Source organism: Paralichthys olivaceus, chromosome 5 (genome assembly GCF_024713975.1).
Source record: "Paralichthys olivaceus isolate ysfri-2021 chromosome 5, ASM2471397v2, whole genome shotgun sequence".
In the NCBI taxonomy this organism is placed as follows: domain Eukaryota; kingdom Metazoa; phylum Chordata; class Actinopteri; order Pleuronectiformes; family Paralichthyidae; genus Paralichthys; species Paralichthys olivaceus.
The window spans coordinates 2,179,900-2,204,367 of NC_091097.1; the positions used below are offsets into that span (position 1 = coordinate 2,179,900).

The 24,468-nt window shown below is 40.4% G+C and overlaps 1 protein-coding gene across 3 annotated transcripts in view; it reads left to right on the plus strand.

Annotated features, from left to right (window-relative positions):
• The window catches only part of LOC109640376 (syntaxin-binding protein 4), a 64,546-nt gene that overhangs the window by 28,306 nt on the left and 11,772 nt on the right, over positions 1-24,468 (plus strand). For all 3 annotated transcript variants that reach the window (XM_020104344.2, XM_069525080.1, XM_020104346.2), the window contains exons 3-11: positions 4,139-4,234; positions 6,964-7,033; positions 7,128-7,202; positions 10,781-10,860; positions 13,141-13,264; positions 13,552-13,693; positions 21,536-21,642; positions 21,773-21,914; positions 22,087-22,159. In XM_020104344.2, the coding sequence (XP_019959903.1) occupies positions 4,139-4,234; positions 6,964-7,033; positions 7,128-7,202; positions 10,781-10,860; positions 13,141-13,264; positions 13,552-13,693; positions 21,536-21,642; positions 21,773-21,914; positions 22,087-22,159 (909 nt within the window). The remainder of the gene's footprint in view (positions 1-4,138; positions 4,235-6,963; positions 7,034-7,127; positions 7,203-10,780; positions 10,861-13,140; positions 13,265-13,551; positions 13,694-21,535; positions 21,643-21,772; positions 21,915-22,086; positions 22,160-24,468) is intronic.

Here is a 24,468-nt window from a genome sequence, read left to right on the forward strand (position 1 = left end):
TTGAATGGTCCAAATTGAAAGCTCTGGCTCGTACTTATACAGAAAAGACTGAAATTAATAAAACACCATCTTCATACAAACATTTGCCAAAGTGTGTGGTTCAAAGTAATTAAACCAACATTTTATATATGTAGTGCACTATACTGCCAATGTACAGTATATTTAAAGCCTAACAAGGCCACATTTTCACTCATACATCTGCACTGACTTCACATATATAGTTTGCAATTGTTGAATTGTAGTTAGTGGCTCTTTTGACTATGGCTCAAACATAGGTACATTTCAGAAGGAGAAAATTACTTGTTGAAGTGAATGCAAATTGATAAGTCCACAGATAGATAGATGTACTTTATTGATCCCTAATTGGGAAATGATTGTGTTACAGCAGCATGTGAAGGGCATTGCACACAGAGCGAAGAACAAGAGAGGTGAATGAAGAAAGAATGTGTTCACTGTGAAGAGTTAAGATAGTTGTCATGTTTTATATTTAAATTCAAAAACTCACTCACCGTAACTGTGTTGACTGAGTTATTTACCCCGTTTAAACCTGGTATTAAAATGCATTTTGGTTAACAGGTTTGCAATTGGACCACTCGACCAAATGACAGTAACGTAAATGCACCCAGGATGCACTGAGGACAGATTGTGATCGGATTGGCCACACTCCCTCTGATCAGGGGTGTGACCACATTGAACACAAGTTTAAATGCGGTTGTGCATTCAGTCCACATACAATAACTGGCTGGGAATATTAAAACCAAAAAGGCCAGGCAGCTAACACACAGCAAGTTAACACAGGAACTCCTCAGGTGGGTGGAGTGACGACCAGACCAATCCAATAGCAAGAAAAAACATGACACAGCTTCACCGTCATTTTGTGCTGTTTTAGTGGACCAGTGTAAAAGGAGTAATAAATGTAGCAGAGTGAATGATGGTTGTTCTGAGTACGAGTGCTGATATTAATATTAATTAACAGGATTACTGTGCAGTACTGAGCACATTGAAATGAGGATGTCATCAAGTGTATAGTAAGAGGGCTCAGTGGAGCTGACCAGACTTTATTGTGTTGATAGTGACTCAGAGATATCTTCCCAATGAGCTAATGTGCAGGTGATCAGTCTGCAGCACTGAACATTCGAAACATCTGGGCATTTATTTTAGTTTTATTAATTTATTGAAATGTGTAGATTTACAAGAGTGACTGTAAAATAAATGCTGTGGATGTCAATGTGATTCTTTCTAATCTAAACTATATTGATTCAAGTTTAACACTATAAGGAAACAAGTAAAAAGCCATGTGTCTTATGTATATTGTATTATTTGCCACAGTAGCACTGAAACACCAATACACAGAATGATGGATATAAAAATCGCTAACACCAAATTAAATAATGTATCCAGGAATTTGAGCTGAACAGTTTGAAATCATATTTGCATCACAGGAATGTCTGATTTATGGCGATGTAGACTGGACAGCTGTGGCTGACGTCGGTGGTTTGATCCCCAGCACCTCCAGTCTGCATTCAAAGGTGTCTTTGGGCAACTTGCTGACCCTAAATTGCCCCTGACGGCTGAGTGCCGATTGTGTATTTTATGGTGTGTGATAGAAGAAGTGCTGCATATAGACACAGTGTAAGAATGTGTGTGTGAATTGAATCGGTGTATGTTACTTGTATTGTGAAGAGCTTTGAGTGATCGATAAGACTGGAAAGGTGTCCACTTACCATTCAGCCTAACATTTACATAATGTAGTACAAGCAGCAATGAGAGGTATAGCTGCTGACAGTGTGTTTGCGTGTGTTTGCGTGTGTGTGTGTGTTAGTGTAAAGCAGCAGGTGACACATGTGAGAAGCAAATCAGCTTATTGTCGTCCAACTTGAGCATGTTCAAGTGTACACTCTGTTCTCATACATAAAGCCTCAAGACCCCCCAGTACATCTGAAGCCTTCACAGCTTTGGGAGGGGGGAGTCTGCAACACTCCTCCTCCCTGTCCTCCAACGAGGACAGCACATGCTAATCTCTTTGTTATTGCAGCTGAAAGCTGTACCACCTCAACGTGTGGGCAGCAGGTTTTCATGGTGAAAATCATCTCCGACATGCTTTTTTTATATGCGTCGACATGTTGGTAGAATTTCAGTCCTCAGAAGTCCAGAAACGGCTCTGTTGTTGTTGTGTTGTCATTATTTAGTCACTGATCTTCTATCATCTGCTTCGCAATAAACCATTTTTAGAAGATACTGCGCCTTTCATCATTTTGAATTGTATCTTTACAAGGTCTGTTGGAATATTTAATCCTTGGGTAGCATTCATGCCCTTGACGCTTTACGAGCAGGAAATAATCTGGAAAACAAAATGTGGAGCTGAATAAGAGGAGGAGAGGCATGTCTTTTTATATTTGCTCCAGCTGCTTATGCGTTAGAATGATGTTTTTCTTATCTGATGACGAGGGGAGGAGAACGCTTTGAGCCCGAACAAAAGAACAAGAGACTGTTTTCCTCAGAGAAGAGCAAGAAGGGAGGAAGGACTGAGATGAGGAACTTTGTAACCCCATTTTTCCAACAGGCGATAATTAACATGCACCCCTTCGCTGCAGACCCAATTAGTGTTACCATTTTGTCTCTGTGCTAACAGGCCAACGGCAGCCTGTAGCTGCAGAAGCCCTTATCTTATAGTTAAATAAGGTAGACCAGCGAGGCTCCAGTGATTTCATCGTGTTCACTTCAACAACAGTGATGGAAAGTGTCTGCACGACTGTCAGAGATGTAGAGCAGATCCACCAGAGTGTATTTTCTTATATGCAGATCTATTCAACAAAATGTGCAGGTGTAAAGCTGCACAAAGCCACTGTGACTGTGCTGTAACCCCTGATGCACAGCAAACACACTTACCCTTAAGGTGCAACACTACAGCCACAAACACTGTTTATCACACAGTGTTTCATTTTGAGATCTTGGGCTGTTTAGCTTCCATGTCGCATTTTATTTCAGACTAGTGGGAAAAAAACATACATTGTGCAGGATTTTATTTTTCTTCATTTCTCTTTTAATTACTGTACTTATCTTATCTAAAACAATATGTTTTCCTCACTCTGAACCAGGAATCTCCCTCCAGTTGAATTGAAAGATAGGCTGTTCATATGACATTTAAAAAGATTCTACATGATGAAATAAGAATTTTGAACTTGAATTTATCCAATGAAAAAATATATGTTCTGGACGTTTGCAATTTAGCACATATTTGACAAGATAATAACCTTTTAACATATTTTAAAATCCATTCACACATCCATTATCTATTATTATCTAAGTACTGCAGGGTTCTGCAGCCATTTATCAACGGGCAAGAGGCGGGTTCGCACCCTGGACAGGTCGCCAGCCTCGGCTGTATGCCATGAGAATATTGAGTAGCTGGACAACTGTGTAGTTAACATGAAGTGTGATGATTTCCAGACAAAATCCTTCTTTATTCTGTCATTGATCAGATTGGAGTCACAAGTCATTTATTGTGATTTCAGAATCATCTTCCGTGCAAAAATCAAAGCCCAGTAATATCATTTAGCATAAACATGTTGACCTGCGAAGTGTTTTAATCCCATTCTTATAATTCTATACTTCCAAACTTCCTCAGTCACAGAGGACTTATGGTCGTTTCTATGGAATGAACACGGTGACTTATATGACCCTCCCAAACCTCTTCTGTCAGCAATACACCAATAAGGTGGCAGCTGCTGCCGAGTGACCTTCCCCTCCTTTCCCTGACATCATAAAATCCCATCTGTACCAAGTTATTATTATTCATTTATGTGCACTAATTAGCATTTGTTCCATTCCAGCTTTTTGCTGTGGAAATACTGTCTGAAATAATGAACAGGTCATGTGACCTCCAGGTGAAATAACTCCAACTTCCTGTATCATAGATTAAGTAAGAGCTCAGTGAAACCTGCTTTCTCAGACGACTCGATTCTGTCGGCTCTTGATATGTGTGCAAAGTTACCATGATAGTAAATTGACCATTGCACATGTTTCTTGCGTCCTTGTGGTTGAGAGTAGGAAGAGTTTTGACAATTAGATCCACATGTCGTTTCATGAGCATGAAGCAAGGAAAAAAAACTGAAAGTGACTTTTCTTCTCTCAACAGGAATTAAAGTGATCGGGGGAGTGAAGGAGGTCACTGGAGAGGAGTTTGGAGTCTACGTCAAACGGATTTTACCAGGTGGCCTTGCTTCAAGTGATGGTAAACACTGAACCCTATACATCCTCTTATCACAGTGTCACAGGTTGTTTTATTTTACTCTTCAAACAAGAAGAGGAACACCAAAATGGTTGAAATAAGAAGATCTGGGATCAGGTCTGCTGGGGAAGAAGGTCAGAAACATTTTCCAGGTCCTTCTTATGGATCATGAGAGTTTCCCAGACGAGATGAAATGTAGAATCTCTCCTGTTTGCTCTGATTCTACCACAGGGTCTCCTTCAGGCCTCCGGTGGAAGGTGCAGAAGAGGCATTCTAATCAGATGCAAATCAGTTTTTTCTTAAAAAAGGTCATCAATCCTAATCAGGTGTCTTCAGTAAATCTTCTTTTGGTCTTTTGAGCATTTAGTCCACTTGTTCTGTGCTCTTTAAAACCTCAGTAGATAAGACCATGCAGCGAATGTTAAAAAGGTGAGAAATATAAATGTAAATCCTGAGAAAATATGAGATCTCCAAAGTCTGATGCCCCAGAGAGTAGAGAAGAGAGACCGAATGTAAAGTGACACAGTTCAGACCCACCTGGTTTTATTTGTCCTGAGTGATCAGGTAACATTCTTCTCAGCGCCCATTCATCACCACCACAACATCATCGCATCTCCAGATAATGTTTTGCAACGGGTGACATTTTTCATAGAAGAGCTGCATGCATCACATTGATTCATTTAGCTCCTCCTGCCTCTGCTCTCTCTCCCTCTCTCTTACAACAGACACAACTGTAAACTCAGACTGAGTCAATACAACAGAAATGACGTACATGTTTATTTGCATATAGAGCGGAGGAGTGAGATTCAGTCACATGGAGACACAATAGGGACACGTCCTCTGACCAGATGGTCGGCAGCTCGATCCCAGTCTTCCCCATTTGCATGCTGAAGTGTCCTTGGGCAAGATACTGAACCTTGAATTGTGCCTAATAGAAAAAAGTGGTGCCAATAGATGCACTGTAAGAATGTGTGTGTGAATGGGTGAATGAAAAACTGTATATAAATACAGACCATTTACCATTTATCTGTAAGCTCATACTGACTAACACACAATTATTCTGTCTTCACGAACAGAAATGACGTATGTCTTTACCGGCTTACAGAGCACAGTCATAGTGGTCAATCAATCAAACAATCACATTTTATTTGTATGGCCCATATTCACAAATCACAATTTGTCTCATATGGCTTAAGAAGGTGTGACATCCTCTGTCCTTAACCCTCAACAAGAGTGAGGAACAACTACCAAAAAAACATTTTAACAGGAGGAAAAGAAGGTAGAAACCTCAGAGAGAGCCACATGAGAGGGATCTCTCTCCCAGGACAGAAGAGCAATAGATGCCACGTGTAATGGAGAACGTCAGAGAAATAGAAGGGTACTTACAGCATTGGTTGGAGTAAATAGTTTGTAGCATGATGAAAGATAAATGAATTGAGGAATTATCGTCAGTAATTCTAGAGTATCTGAGTAAACATATTGTATATCAAGCAGTCTTGTTGTAATCATAGTCCACGATCAGCTGCCGACTCGATCAGGATCCACCATTATAGTCCATCATCATGATCCACTGCCGCCATCAAGATCCACCATCATGGTCCACCACTACAGTCAGAAGACAGCACGATACAGGATCCACCATTACTATCACCATCTCTGATTCGCGATCCACCATCATAATCCACGACGTGGATCTGGTGGTCACAGGAGACACATTCAGGACACATTATAATGCCAGGTGTGAACAGACGTACTCAGCACTGTTTTGTGATTGGACTGCTCAGGACAGATGCTGATACCAGGTCTGCTCAGGGCCTTTTACAGCAAGATGAACAATTTAGTTTCAGTGTCAATCGATGTGAGACATTTATTGTGTTTTTAGTTTTCTGTTGCAACCATAAGCCATTAGCAGTGCTTGTCACAACATTGTAAGCTTGCTGATTGGATGATTTTTGTCAGAACATTTGTGCCTGTGATGATTTATCAAATATTTTCCTCACGGTTCTTAATCTCCTGCTCTGAGGACTGAGCTGGGAGAGGTGCTGATTTAAGCTGTAGAATGGCTCAAGCTGTGACTCATGTTACTATTGTCTGTTGGAAAAAATGGAGGGGACTGTAAGTCAGAGTCCCTGCGTGTCTGACTTGGTGGATGGATGTACAGTAATGGAGTTTGGTGCTTACATAGTATTTAGTTTCATATCACAGCAGAGCTCTTGGCGGTCCTCAGCCAGGAACCTGGCAACATAAGCATCACCTTTTTAACCAACTGCATATATCAGCACATGTATTTATGTGGGACAAAGAGAATCAGACTGTTGCTATGTGTTCACTTTTGACCTTGACTGAGGAGTCTCATCTCAAAGATTAGTGAACATCAATGTCATATTGCCAAATACTTTTTGCTTTGTTGTTAACAATGTCAGGACGTACGATTTCCAGTGTTTAACTTAAAGAAGCTAATATCAGAGATGTATTTCAGTGTGTCTATGATGAACGTGTGTCAATGATGTGCACGCTGTCAGAGGGAACAATATGATCACCACACATGCCAGAAACTAGGCAACATTAACTTTTTTACCCAAGTGCATCACTCTATTGCTGAAAGCCAATGGGTATGGGTGCTGTTATTAATGAATCAGTCACACTGGAGCCCTGACAGCTCTAATATCTCATTTATATGTTATGACAATTTCTATTTTATATTGACGTGAGCTGCGATTGACCTCTGACAGGAAACCTGTTGCCAGGGGACCAAATCTTGGAGGTGAATGGAGACAGTCTAGTGGGAGTCACAAGTGAAAGGTAATCCTATCAAATCTTTGTTTGAACCCCATGATTGACTGAGGTGATGCTGTTACAAAAGTGTAAATGTATGCTTTCTCTGTTTGTTTCACAGAGCTGTGGATGTCCTAAGAGCAGCCTCCGCAACCAATCACATGCGCCTTCTCATAGCCAGAGATGAGGAGGCAAAGTAAGCAGATTTCTGAAACTGTTCTCAATGTCCTTATGTGATTGTCAGGGTTGTTGTAGAGCTGGAACTAAATGCAGACACCAAAAGACACAAGACAAGACGAGGCTGTGCAGGAAAGACTATTTTATACTTAACAGGCTCGTGGCTGATCGGCATGTCCAAAGAAACTCTGGTAATTTAATTTAATTTAAAACTCCCGCAGCAAAACATAGGTGGAACTTGCCCCGAGGTTGTGTCCAAAGGCATCCCCTCATTCACTCACCCCTCCTTACTGCACAGGGACTTCTGTCTAGAGGACTATATACAGTAGGGAGCTTATTGGCAACAGAAAAAAAATACTGTAGGACATTAGGTGCATTTTCTCTGCAGCGGTGATTATGTAAGGGATGCAGGATTATGACGTTGGCCAGTGGACAATCGAGTAATACATTTTAAATGTTTTTTATTTTACACTTAGTATTATTACGTTTTGCTCAAAAGCACGTTGAATTACGAGTATTTAAAGTAGAAATAGACTTTTTGCTACAGTTTGGGATGTGATGCCTTGCTCTGCTCGTACATTTTTTACTCACAGATTTGTCTCATCTCGGTCATAAGAAAAAACAAAACGTGCCATTAGAAATGTCAGCGACGTACGCTAAAACAGACTATTCTAAAAGTGTGCCAGCAGATATAATATCTGTCTCCTGCTAACCTCATGTGAAGACAGATCTTTATGATTAAAGGAATTGCCAGAGAGAGAAGGCTGTTCCTGCTGCAGCTCTCTCCTCCTGTCATTTTTTTTCTGACAAAGAAATATCCCAAAATTCCTAACACGAGAGATTTGCGAGTTCATAAATCAAGTCCAAAAAGTCTTGTCAAAATGTCAGAAGTCTCTCAAAACTGTGTGGAAAATGTGATTATTTATCTCCAAACTATAAAACCTAGTTTATAAACTATTAATACAGATTTTAACCTACTTATCTTTACACAGAATACTCATTTCATGTTTGAGTATTTGGGGTGTTTATTATGGCCCGGCGTAATTAGTAAAGGCACTGGATTTACTGTTCGACTGCTAGTATTAGTGTTCAATCAGCTTTTTGATTGTACTTTAACCAGTGTGGGTTAAAACAAGGTCAGTGGCAGCTGTCAGCATCACAGATCTCATCCTCTCTCCAAATCCATTTCCGACAACATGATCCTCAACTCTGAGCTAATGACTACAAAGGTAGTGGTGGATTTGCATGAACGTATTCAAATGAGCAAGAGTGTTGCAAATGAACGTGTCAGGTTCTGCCTGTAAATCCTCAGTGAGGAGACTGTGACACAGGCAGGATTTACACTTCAGCTGTTAGAGAGGATACATGTCAGGAAGGAGAAGTTACAGTAACAGCAATGGGAGACAGCCTGGAGTCCCTGGGTAGATCCCAGTGTGACGCTAGAGAAGTGCACAAATGGGAGGGAAGTGAGTGTTGTGTAGTTTTAAGGTGAGCATTTTTCTATAGTGATGGAGTCTCACAAAGTGTTGTTAGTGGTGAGGTATTCAACCCCCTCCCCTTGACTTTGTGTTGCATGCAAAGGGAGAGACAGCAGACCCATGGAAGGGAGAGAGCTTAACCCAGAGCTCCTGACGAGATGAGCCGTGTGTGTTAATCTGTGCTCTGTGCTTTAACTACCCTGCAGCCTGGAGTAGAGCAGGAGGGGGGCGGCTGCCGGGGGGTGGGAGGAATGATGCCTGTCTGTCTGTGAATGCAAAACAAAAGCTCAAATATTATAATAAATTCATATATAATCTTAAAGATGGATATTTTTCAAATTCTTTATTTTTGGCTTTATAGAATAGAATTGTTTTCGCACACGCTAAATGCCACATTGCCCGCTCAAATATGACACAGATAGAAAGGAATGGAATAAAATGAAATAGTCAGAAAGAGTTTATGAGAACATGACTCAAAGCAGCTGTTGAATAGAGAGTAAATGTGTTTGTGGTAAAACCAACCTGCATGTACTCTCCCAGCATCCTGCTGCCTATTTAATCAATGCTGTAGTCACAACCAGTTGCATGATGTATTGCCCAATAAACCCTGGATCAGTCCTTTGTCAAAGATTCAGACCAAATGCATGTGATGCACATTTCTGATGAGTGCAGGGTTCCCCTCTGTTGAATCGTGTATGATTAATCTACTCTGTTATTTGTGCTGAAATCCCAGTTTGTTTGTGTCTTTGTTTATTTTTGCATGAAATGTATAATACATGGTGAGGATATTGTTGATCAAATGGTTCAAGGATTTGATTTGATTGCTCAAACGCCTGCATGATGATTTAGCAGTAAGTCCCTGGCGAGTGGTATAGCGAGGGATTCCACCGGCACCGCCACCCGCATCTCCCTCGCCCATCAGGAGGCCGACGAATACATTTCACTTTTTTAGAAATGAACGTTTATACCAACTGCCTCCCAAACTGCACTGTGCACTCCACAGAAGGAGAAACAGCATTCTATGACACATATCAGACCACAGCTTCTAACAAGTGCCAAAATAATAATGTGATAACGTTGACGTCAACGAGGAGTTGTTTTCCTTTACAAACTCCCTCAGGTTGGATTTCATGTTCTGCCTGGCAGGTTCATGCCAAAGGAACTAATATGATTTGGATGTAGGATGATAGTCTGTGTCACATGATCCTTATATAACTGAGCTATAGAATTTACCAAACTCAAAAAAAAAAACGGTGGTGGGGTGGTGGAGGCAGCTCACCGGACCCAACATCTGGATCAGCAGCAGCATTGTGTATGAGAAGGTTTACGTATGTCAGATTGTGGAGATCGCTTCATTCTCTGGATTATTTCCCTTCATGTCAGTGAGAAATGACCGAACCTGGCACCTTTAACCCAGTCATCTGTTGCTGCTGGTTACGAAAGAGCTGCAGCCCAGGGGTCGTCTTTTTGTGTTGTCAAAGAACAATTTGTGTCCTTATTTACCATGGAGCCAATGTGACCGCTTATCATAATCTGCTTAGAAACAGTACATTCAAATCATCATCCACTGGGGATGTCATATTGTTGTGTTGTTGATAAGAATATTTGAGGAAGTCCGTTTGTGTTTTTTAAAAAAACTGTTTCTATTTCTAATTCATTGAAAAAGTTGAATGTCTTCAGAATGTTATTGATGTCAATATGGTTCCTTCATTATTTTTCATTGTAAACCTTTTCTCTTTTAAGCCTGTATGTTTGAAATGGGCTGTTTGCTTTGCTGGTAGCTTTCTTTCTCAAACTTTAAACATGACCTGCAGTGATTGAGCTGTGGCAAGTAAAGACATGTCCATAGAACCCAAGACACAGGCCCAGAACAATGATGCAATTCTCTTGCACAATAACTTAAGATGTTCACAGTCTTCACACATGAAGCGAGAGACAATCGCACAAAGTTCAGAATACTTATTCTTGTCCAGGCCCTGAAATCTTTTTAACTTTTTCATGAGAGTCAATTTGGGAAGAGTCAACTTCTAGAATTTTCTGTACATAGATCGCACAGGGCATCAAAAAACAGGTAATTACTCCAACATTCTCATCATTTCTCTTTTCATTTTTTGAAAAGGAAAGAATTTGCTGAGCTGCTGGAGAAATATGGATCCAATGGTAGCACAGGCTCAACACGCAACTCTCCCATCCAGCAAGGTAGGTTCTTCACCATTCACTCGTCTTTCCAACAGCACTCACCGTGATGTAAGGTGGCAGATCTACCGCTCATTCAAATGAGTATAACTACAATACAACACAACACTTTCTCTCAAAATTAGAAGAAGCCTCAGAATAGGGAAGAACAAGACAAGGCATCTATAGTGTGATGTAAAAGGAAGACAAGATTACAAAATGTGAACATGTATGAAGAATACGACCTGGGAGGACATCAAGCAACTATCTGGTGCTTCCAAATGACCTTTCTAGATTTGATGGAGCACTAAGCCTACAGGGTAGATGGAGTAAGTCGGCCTTTAAAAATGGCTTCTGACAGTACACTTGTCCATTACACAATTACCAACATCTGTTTCAGGCGGGAAGGAGGCAGCCAGCTGGTACAGATTTGTCGACACAGGGTTTCAGCACGTGAGCACACTTGTGTGCTCTGTGCAGACGATGGTGTTGATCCATCAGACCTGAACTCCAAAATGAGGAGACATAGATTTAAAACCTTTTGATATAAAGCTTATACGTTACACTTCCTCTGTGGCTCTGCATACACATATAAAGAAATGTACAGTACGTTTTTCTTCTCTTTGAAGCGAGATCTCTGTGTGATCGCTCACAATATGACGCCTTTTCAACTCGTTTTATTTGAGAATCCATGACATCCCTGTTTACTGCTGAGCAGCAGCATCAATAAACCCCCCCCCACTCTGAGACTTACCTTTGATTCTGAGGACAGGAAAGATCAGATGTCACGGCAGCAGATTAAAAAACAAGTCTGGGGTATATTTGGGTTGTTTTGGTCAGCATGTTGGGTATTATTCAGTGCTTAGAGTCGCACAGACTTAAGAAATGTTTGACATGTTTTTCAGTAGAGCGACTCTGTGCCGCTGGAGCCATCTGTGGCAGCACAACTGATGAGAGCTTCTATTTTAACATGTCTGAGATGAGCACTACTCCTCTCGTAGAAGACATATCAAGAGAGCACAGTGTTTGCTGACTAACCCTCACTTAAGTAATAGTTGTAGTTGTTAAAGGTCCAGTGTGTAATTTAGGTGAAAGGGAACTATTGGCAGAAATGTAATGTAGAATAATCCTCATGATGTTTTCACTAAAACTAAACACCTTTTGAGTTTTTATGACAACTGAAGCTACCACAGGTTCTTTTTCATGTTTGGAAGGAGAGGGTGAAGTGAGGGGTGTTCAGCTGCAACATGCAATGTAAACACTAGATATCACAAAATTCTACACACTGTACCTCTAAGTAGCATTATCTGATGTCCAGGGTTATCTCTCCTCAATAGATTGAAATGTGGCTGATGTTACGCCACGCTTGTTCTAGCTTGTGTCAATTCTGAGATGTATGTCACCATTGTACAGAACTCAGCTGCCAGGCTTTTAACCAAAGAACAGTTTGGAACACATCAACCCACTTTTAGCCTCTTTACACTGACTTCCAGTATGTTTAAGAGTAGATTTAAAAGTCTTTTAATCACCTACAGGACACCACATTGGGCTGACTCCTCAGTAATTTGCATATCTTTTATATAACCTTGCTCTCACTTTGACAAAGGTGCCTTTAAATGTTCCAGATTCTCAGCTAAAGACTAAGGAGGGCAGAGCTCTTGAAACAAGAGATCCCAGACTCTGGAACAGCCCGTCTGAGGAAATACAAATACAACATTAGAATAAAAAAACTAAAACATACCAATTGTAATTGGAGGTCATGCTTTAATATTTCAATCACACGTTTTATTATTTTATGACTGTGTTTGTATGGTTTTTATTTGTTTTGCAAAGTGCTATATAAATATTTTGTGGTGTGTTGCTGTTGTTTGACTTGGTTATGGCTCAAGAATGCATCGCTCCACTTCCATTGCCATGTACCTCTCCCCAACGACTGATCTCTATTATTTACTGGCAGATACTGTGTGAAACCTATGGCTAATTTAACACCGCACATAAGAGACATATGAGATTAAAGCACTGGTATCAGTGGACATAGGTATCTGCCAGGAAAAGGAGTGATGGGTTATCTGTAAGTCGCACACAGCATCAGTATATCATAATCATCAGTGGCATATGTCACTATGAATTGGTAGATGCTGGTAAAACGGTCACGGCAAACTAAAAACCAGAGGGGACACAGAGCCATGAATCCGCACATGCCACGAGAACAAGAGCAGCATACCATCAGCCACTTGTCAATCTCCATTTGGGCAAATATCTTCACTTTCTCTTTCGTGTTTCATCCTGTCTGCCACTCCAAAGGAGGCCGCTACCTGGAAAGCACGTCATCTGGTTCCTCGTCTCGCTCTCAGAGTCCTTTGCTGTTGAGCCCCGCCGGCTCTCAGAACATGTTCAACAACAGTGGGCCCATGCTGCGCTCGCTCAGGTGAGAGGGATCACAGGATTGACATGAAGCATCTCGCTGCTCTTGTTAAGAACAGATTTACAAACTGTTTAGTGGATTTGCATATATACTGCTCTCATCTTGATATCAAGTGTCACAGAAACTGTTTCTCTTCTGACCCATTAGCTGGTAAACAGTTTGTACTAATATCAAAGTATCTGTGATATCAGCCAACTCTATGCATTAGTGCGCACTAATGGCAGTGAGATGAATGTGTCTCACCCTTTTCTGTGCTTGAGAGTTTGATGTGTGTGTCTGCGTGTTGTCAGTCACCCAGGTGAAGGAGTGATTCAGCTGCTTTCAGTGGCACGATCCAGCAGTTTAGGCATCACCATCGGAGGGGGCTCCAACCGGCCCGACGGCCCCGCTGTCTTCATCCAGGAGGTCCTGTCTGGAGGAGACTGTCACCGGGTAAGAAACGAGGGCGACAGCTTCAAATATATATATATATAAAAATATATCTATAACTGCAGATTTTAATAAGAGGGAAAGATTAAGGATGTTGAAAAAGGGAGTAATGTTCCGTGAGTGGTGTAAATATATAAACTATTGCAAATGCAGACAAGTCTAAATATATCTGCAGTGATTGTGGACGAAAAGTTGGAAAGTAGTGCTGCATTTATGGACTTGTATAAAATCTGAAATTTTATTTTTTAAACGGCATCACATTTTTGAGCATCGGGGTGCCAGAAAAACAGATGTTTAAGAGACAAACAATCTTCACTGACTTACAGACATTATATATATTTTACCATGTTGGCCAACAGTTTCTGGGTTGATCTCATGTCCGACTTTACTTCTCTTTGTTTTGGCAACGTTTCCATGGTAGCAGTCTCATTTCTGATTGGAGGAACTGCTTAAGATTTAGGCAGAATTTCAGGAGCAAACATGATGTCTCAAAACTAATCAAGTCTGATATCTACAGTCTACAATCAGTTCCAGCTAACGGTAACAAATCCACCATCATATGGAAACAACAGCATGAATCATACTGTTACACTGTGGCCCCAGAGCCCTGACTGGAGGACCTCGAGGATAAAACATAACTGAGATGGATGCAGTGCAGCAGCAAGGGACTGCCTGTAGTGAGGTGAAGCAAACATGCTGGAGGATAGTGGAGAGACAGAGGGATGAAGTGGGAATGAAGAAGTGCATGTGCAGCTTTGGCCCCAGATTAGTGTAAAATACTGCTGAGCCATGCTGAGCCATGCAATCTTGATCCTGATTCTGTGACGAGCTCTCTGACCTGGAGCCACAGGAACAGCCAACTCCACACACACTGTGGTCACACACTCAAACATCACACATACTATAGGGCCGCTGTGGTTCAGGGGGTACAGCAGGTTCTTCACTAATGGTAAGGTTTAATTCCCAGCACTCCCAGTCCATATGTCAAAGTTTGCTTGGACAAGACAGAGTTAAATGGTTGTTGAGACTATTAAAGCATTTTATATATATGCAGTTCATTTACAAGTGCAGGGACATGACTGGAGGACCCCTGAGCAAGATATCAAATATGTACCTGAAAATGTTTTTCTACATTTATATCAGAAACTGGAACATTAATGAAAATGACTTACAGGGGTAATTTAATGTTAGCTGTATTTTATGTTAATTGAATATCAGGTTAACTTGAGCAGACCTTTTGCTTGCAAACATTTCATACTTTTAATCCAGCTATATTGTTACTGCTTCTGGTTTTTATTTTATTTTTGAGACATCATGGAGGAGCAAAATGTTAGTTCTGCAGGTCTAGCAGAAAAACATATTTACAGAAGAGATTATGCATTTTACCACTCAGTTAGTTCATATATCCATCCAATTATTTGTTTTGGTCGGATTTCATTCAGTTTTCTTTGTGTAAAAAAGAGCTGTCGAAAAATACACTGTGTATTTCACCATCATTTATGGGGATAAAATTGACATGGCAAACTATAACGAGTGAAGAAATGGAAATTACACATTTTAATATAATAAGGTAGATGAGGATAGTGAAAAAGAAAAACAGACGGCCACAAACGTAAAAGAAATGAAATAGAAATATTTCCTGATAATTTTTGTATACTGTGTTATTCAACATTCACATTTTAAGATCAATAACAGTCTTATTAAACTGACATTAAAATATGTTAGAAACTTCCAGTTTGATATGTATTGAGGGGGTTGTATGTTTGTATATTATTTTATTTATTTTATTTTCCTGCCCCAGATTTGTAACCTTTGCATCAGAGGCATTGTTGAAAGAAAAGACAATGAGCCAAGCCTTCCCTGATTAAAGTGAGAGGTGGATACCTCAGCTAATCTTGCTGTTAGTCTCAGCAACACAGGGATCTGTTACTAACTCTGAAATGGTGTTAATGGGGAATTAATTTAGGGGAGTGCTGCAGGTTGCCAACACTCCTCATTAGGTTAATAATATTAGGAGCACATGTAGAGTAGAGTAGAGTTATTTGAGCTTCTCTCCATCAGATAAAGATGTAGTTAGTGATTTAGATATGTGATATATTTGACTGGTGATCTTGAACCCTCATCACCTCGAAATCAATCCAAACAATCTCAACTTGAGGTCAAGCTTTTGTAATATCTGACATGGTCTTCATCACTGAGTTTGATGAGGACTGTTTGGTGATGTTAAAATGCACAACAGTAAGTTTGAAACTGCACCGGTTGGTGGAGGCACACAACCGCACTGTGGTATTTCTAGTCTTTGAAATCAACAAATACACGAATTGGAAAATGTACAATTTCATAATGTGAAAAAATCTGGAATTATAGCCCTTTCTCATATTTTTAACAATGCACAAAATGTGGTGAACAAGATTCCTCTTTATGGTCCAACACACAGCATGCAACATGTAAACATGGGGACATTTGACCTCTGTATTTAACCCATCTGTGTGAACACACGGAACACAATCCACACAGTGACCACACGGAACAGTGGGCAGCCATGAAGGCGCCCGGGGAGCAATTGGGGGGTTCGGTGCCTTGCTCAAGGGCACCTTGGCAGTGCCCAGGAGGTGAACTGGCACCTCTCCAACTTCCGTCCATGCTGGACTGGAGAATTGGCTTGGGAACCGGCCACCCTCCGGTTCCCAAGCCAGGTCTCTATGGACTTAGCTACTACCTCCCACAAGACAGGTGACAAACAAGAAGTAAGATGCTTTTAGGCTGGTCTGGATTCTGCCACATACAGTACACAGCAGTACCTACAGCTGTTGGAGTAAAACTGCACAATCATCATGTAAAATCCTTTCAACAGTAAAACAGCTATATTGCATTGATCTTATATACACACTCATTAACAGTACACACTGTGTGTTATCAGGCTAATACTGGAATAGTCAGCAGGACCTTAAGAACCTTTCTGATGCAATCTTGTGTTATTTTGTGGTACTGTGTCAAAATTGCAACTGATTGTCATAATGTATAATTTTTCCAAGTTAAGCGAATGAAAGATCAGGTGAAGAAAGTTGGAGTTTTAGAAAAAGGTTTTATTTTCAGAAAGGTTAAGCAGTTCCTCCAAATGATGCCCCCAATACTATAGGCGATATACAAAAGAACCAAAAAAATCTGTATCAGTACCACAATACCCCACATTACAAACGCAGCTATGCTAAAAAAGTTCTCTTCGTTTTGAGTATTTACAGAATTTCTCTTTTATCTGTAGCGTTACCTTGACTTGCCTAAACGGAAATTACCATAAAATGACAAACCCAATCCTGTCAGTTCATTAAATCCTGAATATTTAGGAATACGCGGTGGATCAAAGAATATCCAGTACTGCTTGAATATATTTGCATTTGTGTTGCTTTGGTGTCAGTGCTGCTCTAATAGAGAAGTCACAGAGTCCCACAACAGACACGCTACACCGAGTGTGAAGGTCAGCCATCAAGCTAGGACTCTGCTTAGGGCATCATCCTGCAGCTCAACTAACACCCCCCCCCAGACAGCTTCTCTGACATACTATTTGATCTGCACATGCCACAGGAGCAGCAGCAGAACCTGCAGTTCTCACCTTGTGTGTGGCTTTCAACACTAAGTCCTTTAGCACCTCCTCAAGACCTGATAAATTAACACATTCATGGTGTTTTTAATTACCACTGTGGTTTTTATTGAAAAGAAACACAAGTTGGAATAATCCACATTTAGTGCTCTAGTTAGTATTTGTAGCAGAAGGATGGTCTTTATGAGATTGAGTCATAATAAATGACAGTGTGTTTTTATGGTAATGAAATTATTGTATCATTAAATTCTTAACAGATTCAAGTTTACAATGGAGCTCTGTGGAACAGAGGAATAAGATACATTAATCTTTGTTGAGACACACAGTACTTGGATCAATTTATTGCTGGTTTTGTTTACAAAAGGAAACAATAAGAATATAAGAAAGATTAACACTGTATCGTTACACATCCCGTCTTTATGTGCTGAGGGCAGCTGGCTATTAGCCTGATAGACCCAGTACAGACCTGATATTAACATTGCTCCTGAGAGATCCGATTACAAGTGGTCAGCTTTTAGCTCAAGTCTGAATGCACCCAAATGCGTCCTGAGATCCCATCACTCGTACCACATGGGAAGGTGGTCTGGGACGCATGTACCAATACTGAAGACCTGCGTGCATTCGCTGATCTGCATCAGCTGTTTGATTCACGCTTCACCATCACTGGCTCGTTCATATTGAATAAACTCTAAGCCTTAAGGTGGCTGCAGTTTCTGACTGGTAGATGAAAAGACATCCATATATGTGTTTGTCTGTATCTTTCTCTAAATGGTAAATTCTTCAACGCATCTTTCTCTCACTGACCTATCACTAATATTGACATTGTTTACACCTGACTCAATATCATGGGAATTATGTGCATATTTAAAGATTTAGCAATTTGCGATGTCCTTGCAATGTTAGGTGCGCATCGTAGCATGTTCTTTATGTAGTGGAGCTCAAGGTAAACATAAGGAGGTTAAGGTGATCGACTGGATTTACCACAGGTGATCTAAGGCTCATTCATGCTCAGTGTTATATACGGAATAAGATGTAGCCTTCTGTCAGTACTCTGCATTCATTTTGTCCATATTTGTGCACATCTTGGATACAAAGTTGATTCCCTGACAATGGTGGTGCTGTTGTACGCCTGTCTATGCAAATTCAGACCTGTATTTATCCATGGAAGAGAGTTTTGAGACGAGATGACAGGAGAATCATTATGGACAATGTTATGCATTTTTGCCTCGTACACATGTAAATGGGCTGCCTTTATTTATAGAGCACATTGCTCTGCTCCTCCTGGAGTCCCTTGTTAGGAAACAGACTACTTCGATCGCTGTCAGGGTTGTTGTCGTTCAGCTAGCTCTCTGTGATGAATGTCACACAATGAGGCGTTATCCTCATTTTGATCGCATCCATCTTTTTTGTAAGACACCTGGAGTTGGCGAGGATCAGATTTAGGAGTGCTTATCTGCACAGGTTAGCCTTTAGCCTAGCAAGTAGCCGGGGTATGTAGGGTCTCCATGGGGATAAAAAAAAGTGTTGAGCCTGAACCCCATGCCAACGGAAATGTGAACATATGTTTTTTGGGTCTGAATATCGTAACTTCCGGTACAGTTTCAATCAATCAATCAAATTTATTTATATAGCACAGTATCACAACAAACAGTTGTCTCAGGGTGCTGCACAAAAGTCCAAGACCTTAAAAAAGACAAAATCCAACTTGTTCCACATCAAGCATACATGAGCAACAGCGGCGAGGAAAAACTATTAAAGAAATTAGCTTTGATGAGCCTGTGGGTATAATACTCAAACAGTTGTATATGCTCCTCCTGTTTGCACATATCCCTGGCTTTCTTCTTGTCCTCCTGCATCCCCTGCTTCCCTCTCCCCAATCCCATCCTCCTTGCCTCGCTGTCCACCCACTCACTGTCAACTGTGGGCAGCATGACAAGCAAGGAAAGATGGAGAATGAAGGGGGGTGGCAGAGAATGGGGGAATCTGTGCTTGTGCTTTTATGCATGAAGGAAGCTGTTTCTATAAGATTAGAAATTCAAGATACCAGTGAGCACCACTGAAAGCAGAGACCACTTGAGGCTAGCTGTGCCTCAAGGCTAAGAATATATCCAATGATTCCTGTCTATGTGCATAGGCTTGAACTTGGATTTTTATCAGTTAAGTTACATTTTGCTCCTAATAAAAGGATGAATTTGGTCGGTGACATCTTACAGCTGTGGAACATGTTCCTCTCTCTTCACAGAGACTAATTACTGTCAGTATTATTTACATTGAGTAAGACTGAAACTTGTATTTTTTTAATTGTTTTCATTGCTGTTTGTCTTTCAAGCAAAAACCTACTAAACCAATTTGTTGAAATGTGGACCAAGGAAGAACTCATTGACTTATAGAGCAGTGTATGCTCACTAGGTTTCCCACAAAGTCTTTATATGGCACTTTGCTTGTCTAAAGACACTGAAGGTGCTTTAGGCCTCAGGTCACAATCACCCATAGAGCGCCTGACTAACACATACTCACACACTGATGGGGGGCCAAGGATTTGATATGCTTACTGGGGGAAGTGAGAATAGAACCTTTCAATTAGTAGACAACCTCCTCAGCTACTTCCACAGAGGATTGGCAATATGTCAACTTTCAACAATTTTGAATGTAGTAGTTTCACATGTCGGAGCCAAAGTCAATATTCAGCTTGTGTTTGTAGTTATTTGTTTAGGCTGTAGATATTTAATTCTAATAAAAACACAATGCAAGTGTATAAAGTTCTGGTTTGAATACATATCATTATACGTTTTATAGCCGCCCCTCTTAGTTAATCCAGAATCAGTGCTGGAATATATTCTACACTGCAGCAGACATAGATTTAGTTTATAATAATAACAGATTGCAAATGGCGCAGATACGTTCTTTGCATGATAAAGCAAAGCTGTATGTCTATACTGTCAATAAGTGTCTTTAATGCTATACGCTAAAGCCTGGCTTTGTTACAACAGCCACTGATACTGACCTGCTCTGTTTCTCAGTCTTCTGCTTATAGAAGCATTTTGTTCATTTCCCCCAAATCCCAACTCTTAATCCCTTGTGTCATAGGAAGCAGGCTAGCATTTCATGCACTGTCATTTGCTGTATGGGATGAGTCAGCAGGGGATTATGCAGCCGTGCATTTATCAGAACAGTGGTAGCTCTAAGGTGGCTAAACCCCATAAACAGAAAGGAGAGATTTGTCTGTAAATGAGTGAAGGGGATGAAGGGGATGGTCTTAAGTGGCAGCATTTACCAGTCAAGTTCATCAGGGTACTACACTATGTGATATTTTCTTCTGAATCTTACTTTTGTTCTGTTTTGTGTTGGCTTGAATTGTTTAGAATTTGTTTCTGTCACAGTGAGACCCAGTCAGATTTGACAGTTGAACTCTGCCCCATAAATAGAAAGTATCTACTCTGTCCACTGAAGGTGAAGAGTAATGAGCTTCACCGTGTTTTTAACTTCACAGTGTTCTCAGTTTGGCCTCTGGTTTGAGAAATCAGGTGTGACTCCAGTTTCAAACAGTTTGCCACTGACTGCAGGGAGTGGCTAAGTCAGAAATAGCTCTTCTTCTAGCTGTCGGTCAATCATCAAGTTTTAACCTATGCCATGACAACATGTAGCCTGTCCTATATTCTGGAATAACCTGGAACATGGGGCCTCCTATTACCTGAAACCATGTTTATAGGCTGTTTGTGTGGCCATTGAATGAAGTGGTTATGGGTGGTGTTGGTTAGGCAGCAGGGGTAAGAGAGGTGTATGAGTCATATGGAACGACCTGGTTTTCTGCAGTTTTTGGTCATAAAATATGACTTCATCATCATCTAAGTCACAACTCCAGACAAACACATTGTGCTGAAGCTAATTAAGCACAAGCTGTCTTTGGTGTCTTCATTTAACACCCATTAAACATTCAGCTGCTGCTACATGTTACATTGAAATTCCTGAAAAGGTAAATTATTCAGTGTGGCTGTACTTGGATTGGTGCACTTTCTTGGCAGTGGCCTATATATTCTTATAATAAGAAAGATCCCATTAACACACTGATGGAAAAGCCATTAGGGGCAATGGGGGGTTCGGTATGTTGTCCGAGGACACAACTCATGGCTTTAATCGAACCGCAACCTCCAGACTAGTGGACGAGCTACTCTACCTCCTGATCCAGGTCCACCGGTTGGGTTTCCTCAGCTCATTATGACTAAATGCTGTGTCTCACTTTTGTCTAGGATGGACGTTTGAGGCCTGGAGATCAGCTCATTGCCATTAACAAAGAGTCCTTGATAGGTGTGACCCATGAGGAGGCCAAAGGCATGCTGAACAAAGTCAAGATCAGGTGGGTGCTGCTTTTATTGGATAGAAATTGCTCACTAACTCCATGAGAGTGAATCTCTGGAGTAACAGTGAATACAGTGTGTCATGTGCACATACTCATGTCTTTGTATTTGTCTGTATTGTGTGTCCAGCCAAGAAGGTGCAGTGGAGATAGCCTTTATCCCAGGTAAAGGACTTTTTCCAAGCAGCACATCTCTCCACAACGGAGTCCAGCGAGCTGCGGGGAACAGTCACAGCTCTGGACGTCTAAAAGTCCACATCAGATCACCTGAGGTCAGCTTCACAATATAACACAGCTCTAGACTTTCTGTATGGAGAAAAAATCAGAAACAGCATATATATACTGTATATAATTATCAGCTTTTGGAACATCAGCAAATTAAAAAAAATAGAGTATTTTTTCTTTTTCAACAATCAAATCAATGTGTGTGTGTTTTCTGTGCAGATCTGTGCAGAGGAGGCAGCCCCAGTGTCCTCTCCTTCTCCTGACATCTGTCCACCAGATATTCACATTTCAGGTAGAACACCTCACTACACACCTTTGTTTCTGCAGCATGCTTTTCTATTTCCAATCAAAATTGTCTGCTGCTCAGAGCTGTGTGCAGAGTAAACTGTTATATTCTCTGTGTGATTAGTAGTTTGAACAGTCACGTCACATTACAGCAACTTGCTTGATTGATATGAGTTAATGGAACAGACAGTGAATGTATTCTACTTACAAATACTTACAAAGTTATGTATTTGTAGTTGTTTTTATGGAGGTATGTTGTAAATTTACTTGTCCAGATATGTATAAGCTATATATATATATATATATATATATATATATGTACTAGAAAAGCACTATATAAATTACTGTTTACCATATATATATATATATATATATATATACAGTGTATATAGCATAGCTGTGTAGAACCACTACTACAACTCTGATGAACACAGACAATGGGGTTTTATTATGACTCTATTGCTGCCTGAAATATTTAGTAGAGCACCACTACTGAAAACAGTCTTGAAACTCAAAATATTGTCTGATTTGCACATTATTGTTTTTTCTCTTCTTCTGACAATAAGAACCATTCTTTGGTAAACACGACAACACTGGTTATAATGCCATCTTTATCCTGATTACTTATATAACGTACTTTGAAAAAGCAGCTAGGACTATTAAAATATTATTAAACTGCTGCCAAATCAGTTCCTCAAAATCAGACACATGCTAGAAAAAGCCAGCTGATCTGAGAATGAAAAATGGGAAACATTTTCTCCCTTACAGAGATAGAGGATTTGGTGCATAGGAAATTGAATTTAAATTGGGATTTAAACGAAACCACTGCACAGTAGGGGACCTCAGAGTACACAGGAATGTGAGGGCTACTGGACAAGTCCCTTTTTATGGGTATAGTTTCAGCTGCCATTTTTTTTTAGAAACTAAAGAATAAAGGACAGAATGAAGAGAAGAGAAAAAAATAAGGAGTAGAAAATGTGGTGATTCCATCCTTTATCTGCAGAGTAGATGATGGTAACCAGTAAACATTTCTGACCTCAAGCAGAGATGGAGATTATTCATGATCGACAATGATTCATACGTACTTTACATATAACTTGTTTTCTGAGCTGAAGATGATATGGGAGCAGAATGCACAGACCCATGACACAAGCAAACATGTCTCCATCATTCTACCCACTTACGAAGGATTTGTCATAATAATAATTATAATAATGCTAATATAGTAAATCAATCAATCATATTGTAGTTTTCAGGTTTCTGTTCCCAGAGAAAGTCATGTTTGCATTCCTAATTTTATTCATGTGAATGTTAAATGTTAGATGTTACATATTGTCCAATCACAAAAAAAGCCTGATGGAAAATCAGAGTCTGGGCTCTTTCATAAATATCCGTGCCCTAAACATGTGAGCTCATCAAGATCCATGAATTATTCTCTTAAAATACACCCAAACTTATTAAGAAACTATTTGAAAGAAAGTCCTGGATTTGCACTAAAACGCAATGGTAAATGGTCTGTATTTATATTGCCCTTGTCTAGTCTCAATGCATGTTATAGTGCGGTTTGTCACACACACATTCATACAGTGCATCTATGTGCAGCACCTTATTAATTACACAGAACAATTTAAAACAGAGCAGCAACTCTTATGTCAAGGGACGCCTGTATGCTCCAGGTCAAAGCCACTGAAGAGCCTCTCCCAATCCTATTGGCCTGGATTACCCCAGCTCAGGTTATTACCTATAGGTGCTGTGACCACTTAGCTCCCCTCCAGGCTCTTATTGATAAGCCATGTGGTAGCTGGGGTAGATTTCAGCAGTTTGTGGTGAAGTGAGCAGACACACAATGGACAGATATCATAATCATTTCTATATGTTTACAGAATTATCTTGAAGCTAATCAAACGATCTCAGAGTCACTGTCCCTTTAAATATGTTTTTTTTTCTTAATTTCAGACTAGACTTTCAACTCAATTCAGTAAGAACTGTGTTAGAGTAGATACATTATGCACAGTACATCACGTCAAGACACTTTACATCGTGAGATCAAGACCTAAATATATGAGAGAGAAATGGAGAATGAGCACTGGAGAGGAAAGCCTCTTTCAACAGGACAACAGAACCAGAGTCAGGGTGGAGTCAGTACATTTCCTACACCTGCCCACGCCACTGATGACTCTAGGTCACACACGTGCGCACGTTCTTCTCTTTGAGTCAGCTGACCTCACTGACTACGTGACCTTCTCTCCTGTCTGCCTCGGCCTAAAGCACAGCAGGGGCACAGGCCACGGAAGGTGTTCAATCCTGTTAGGGAGA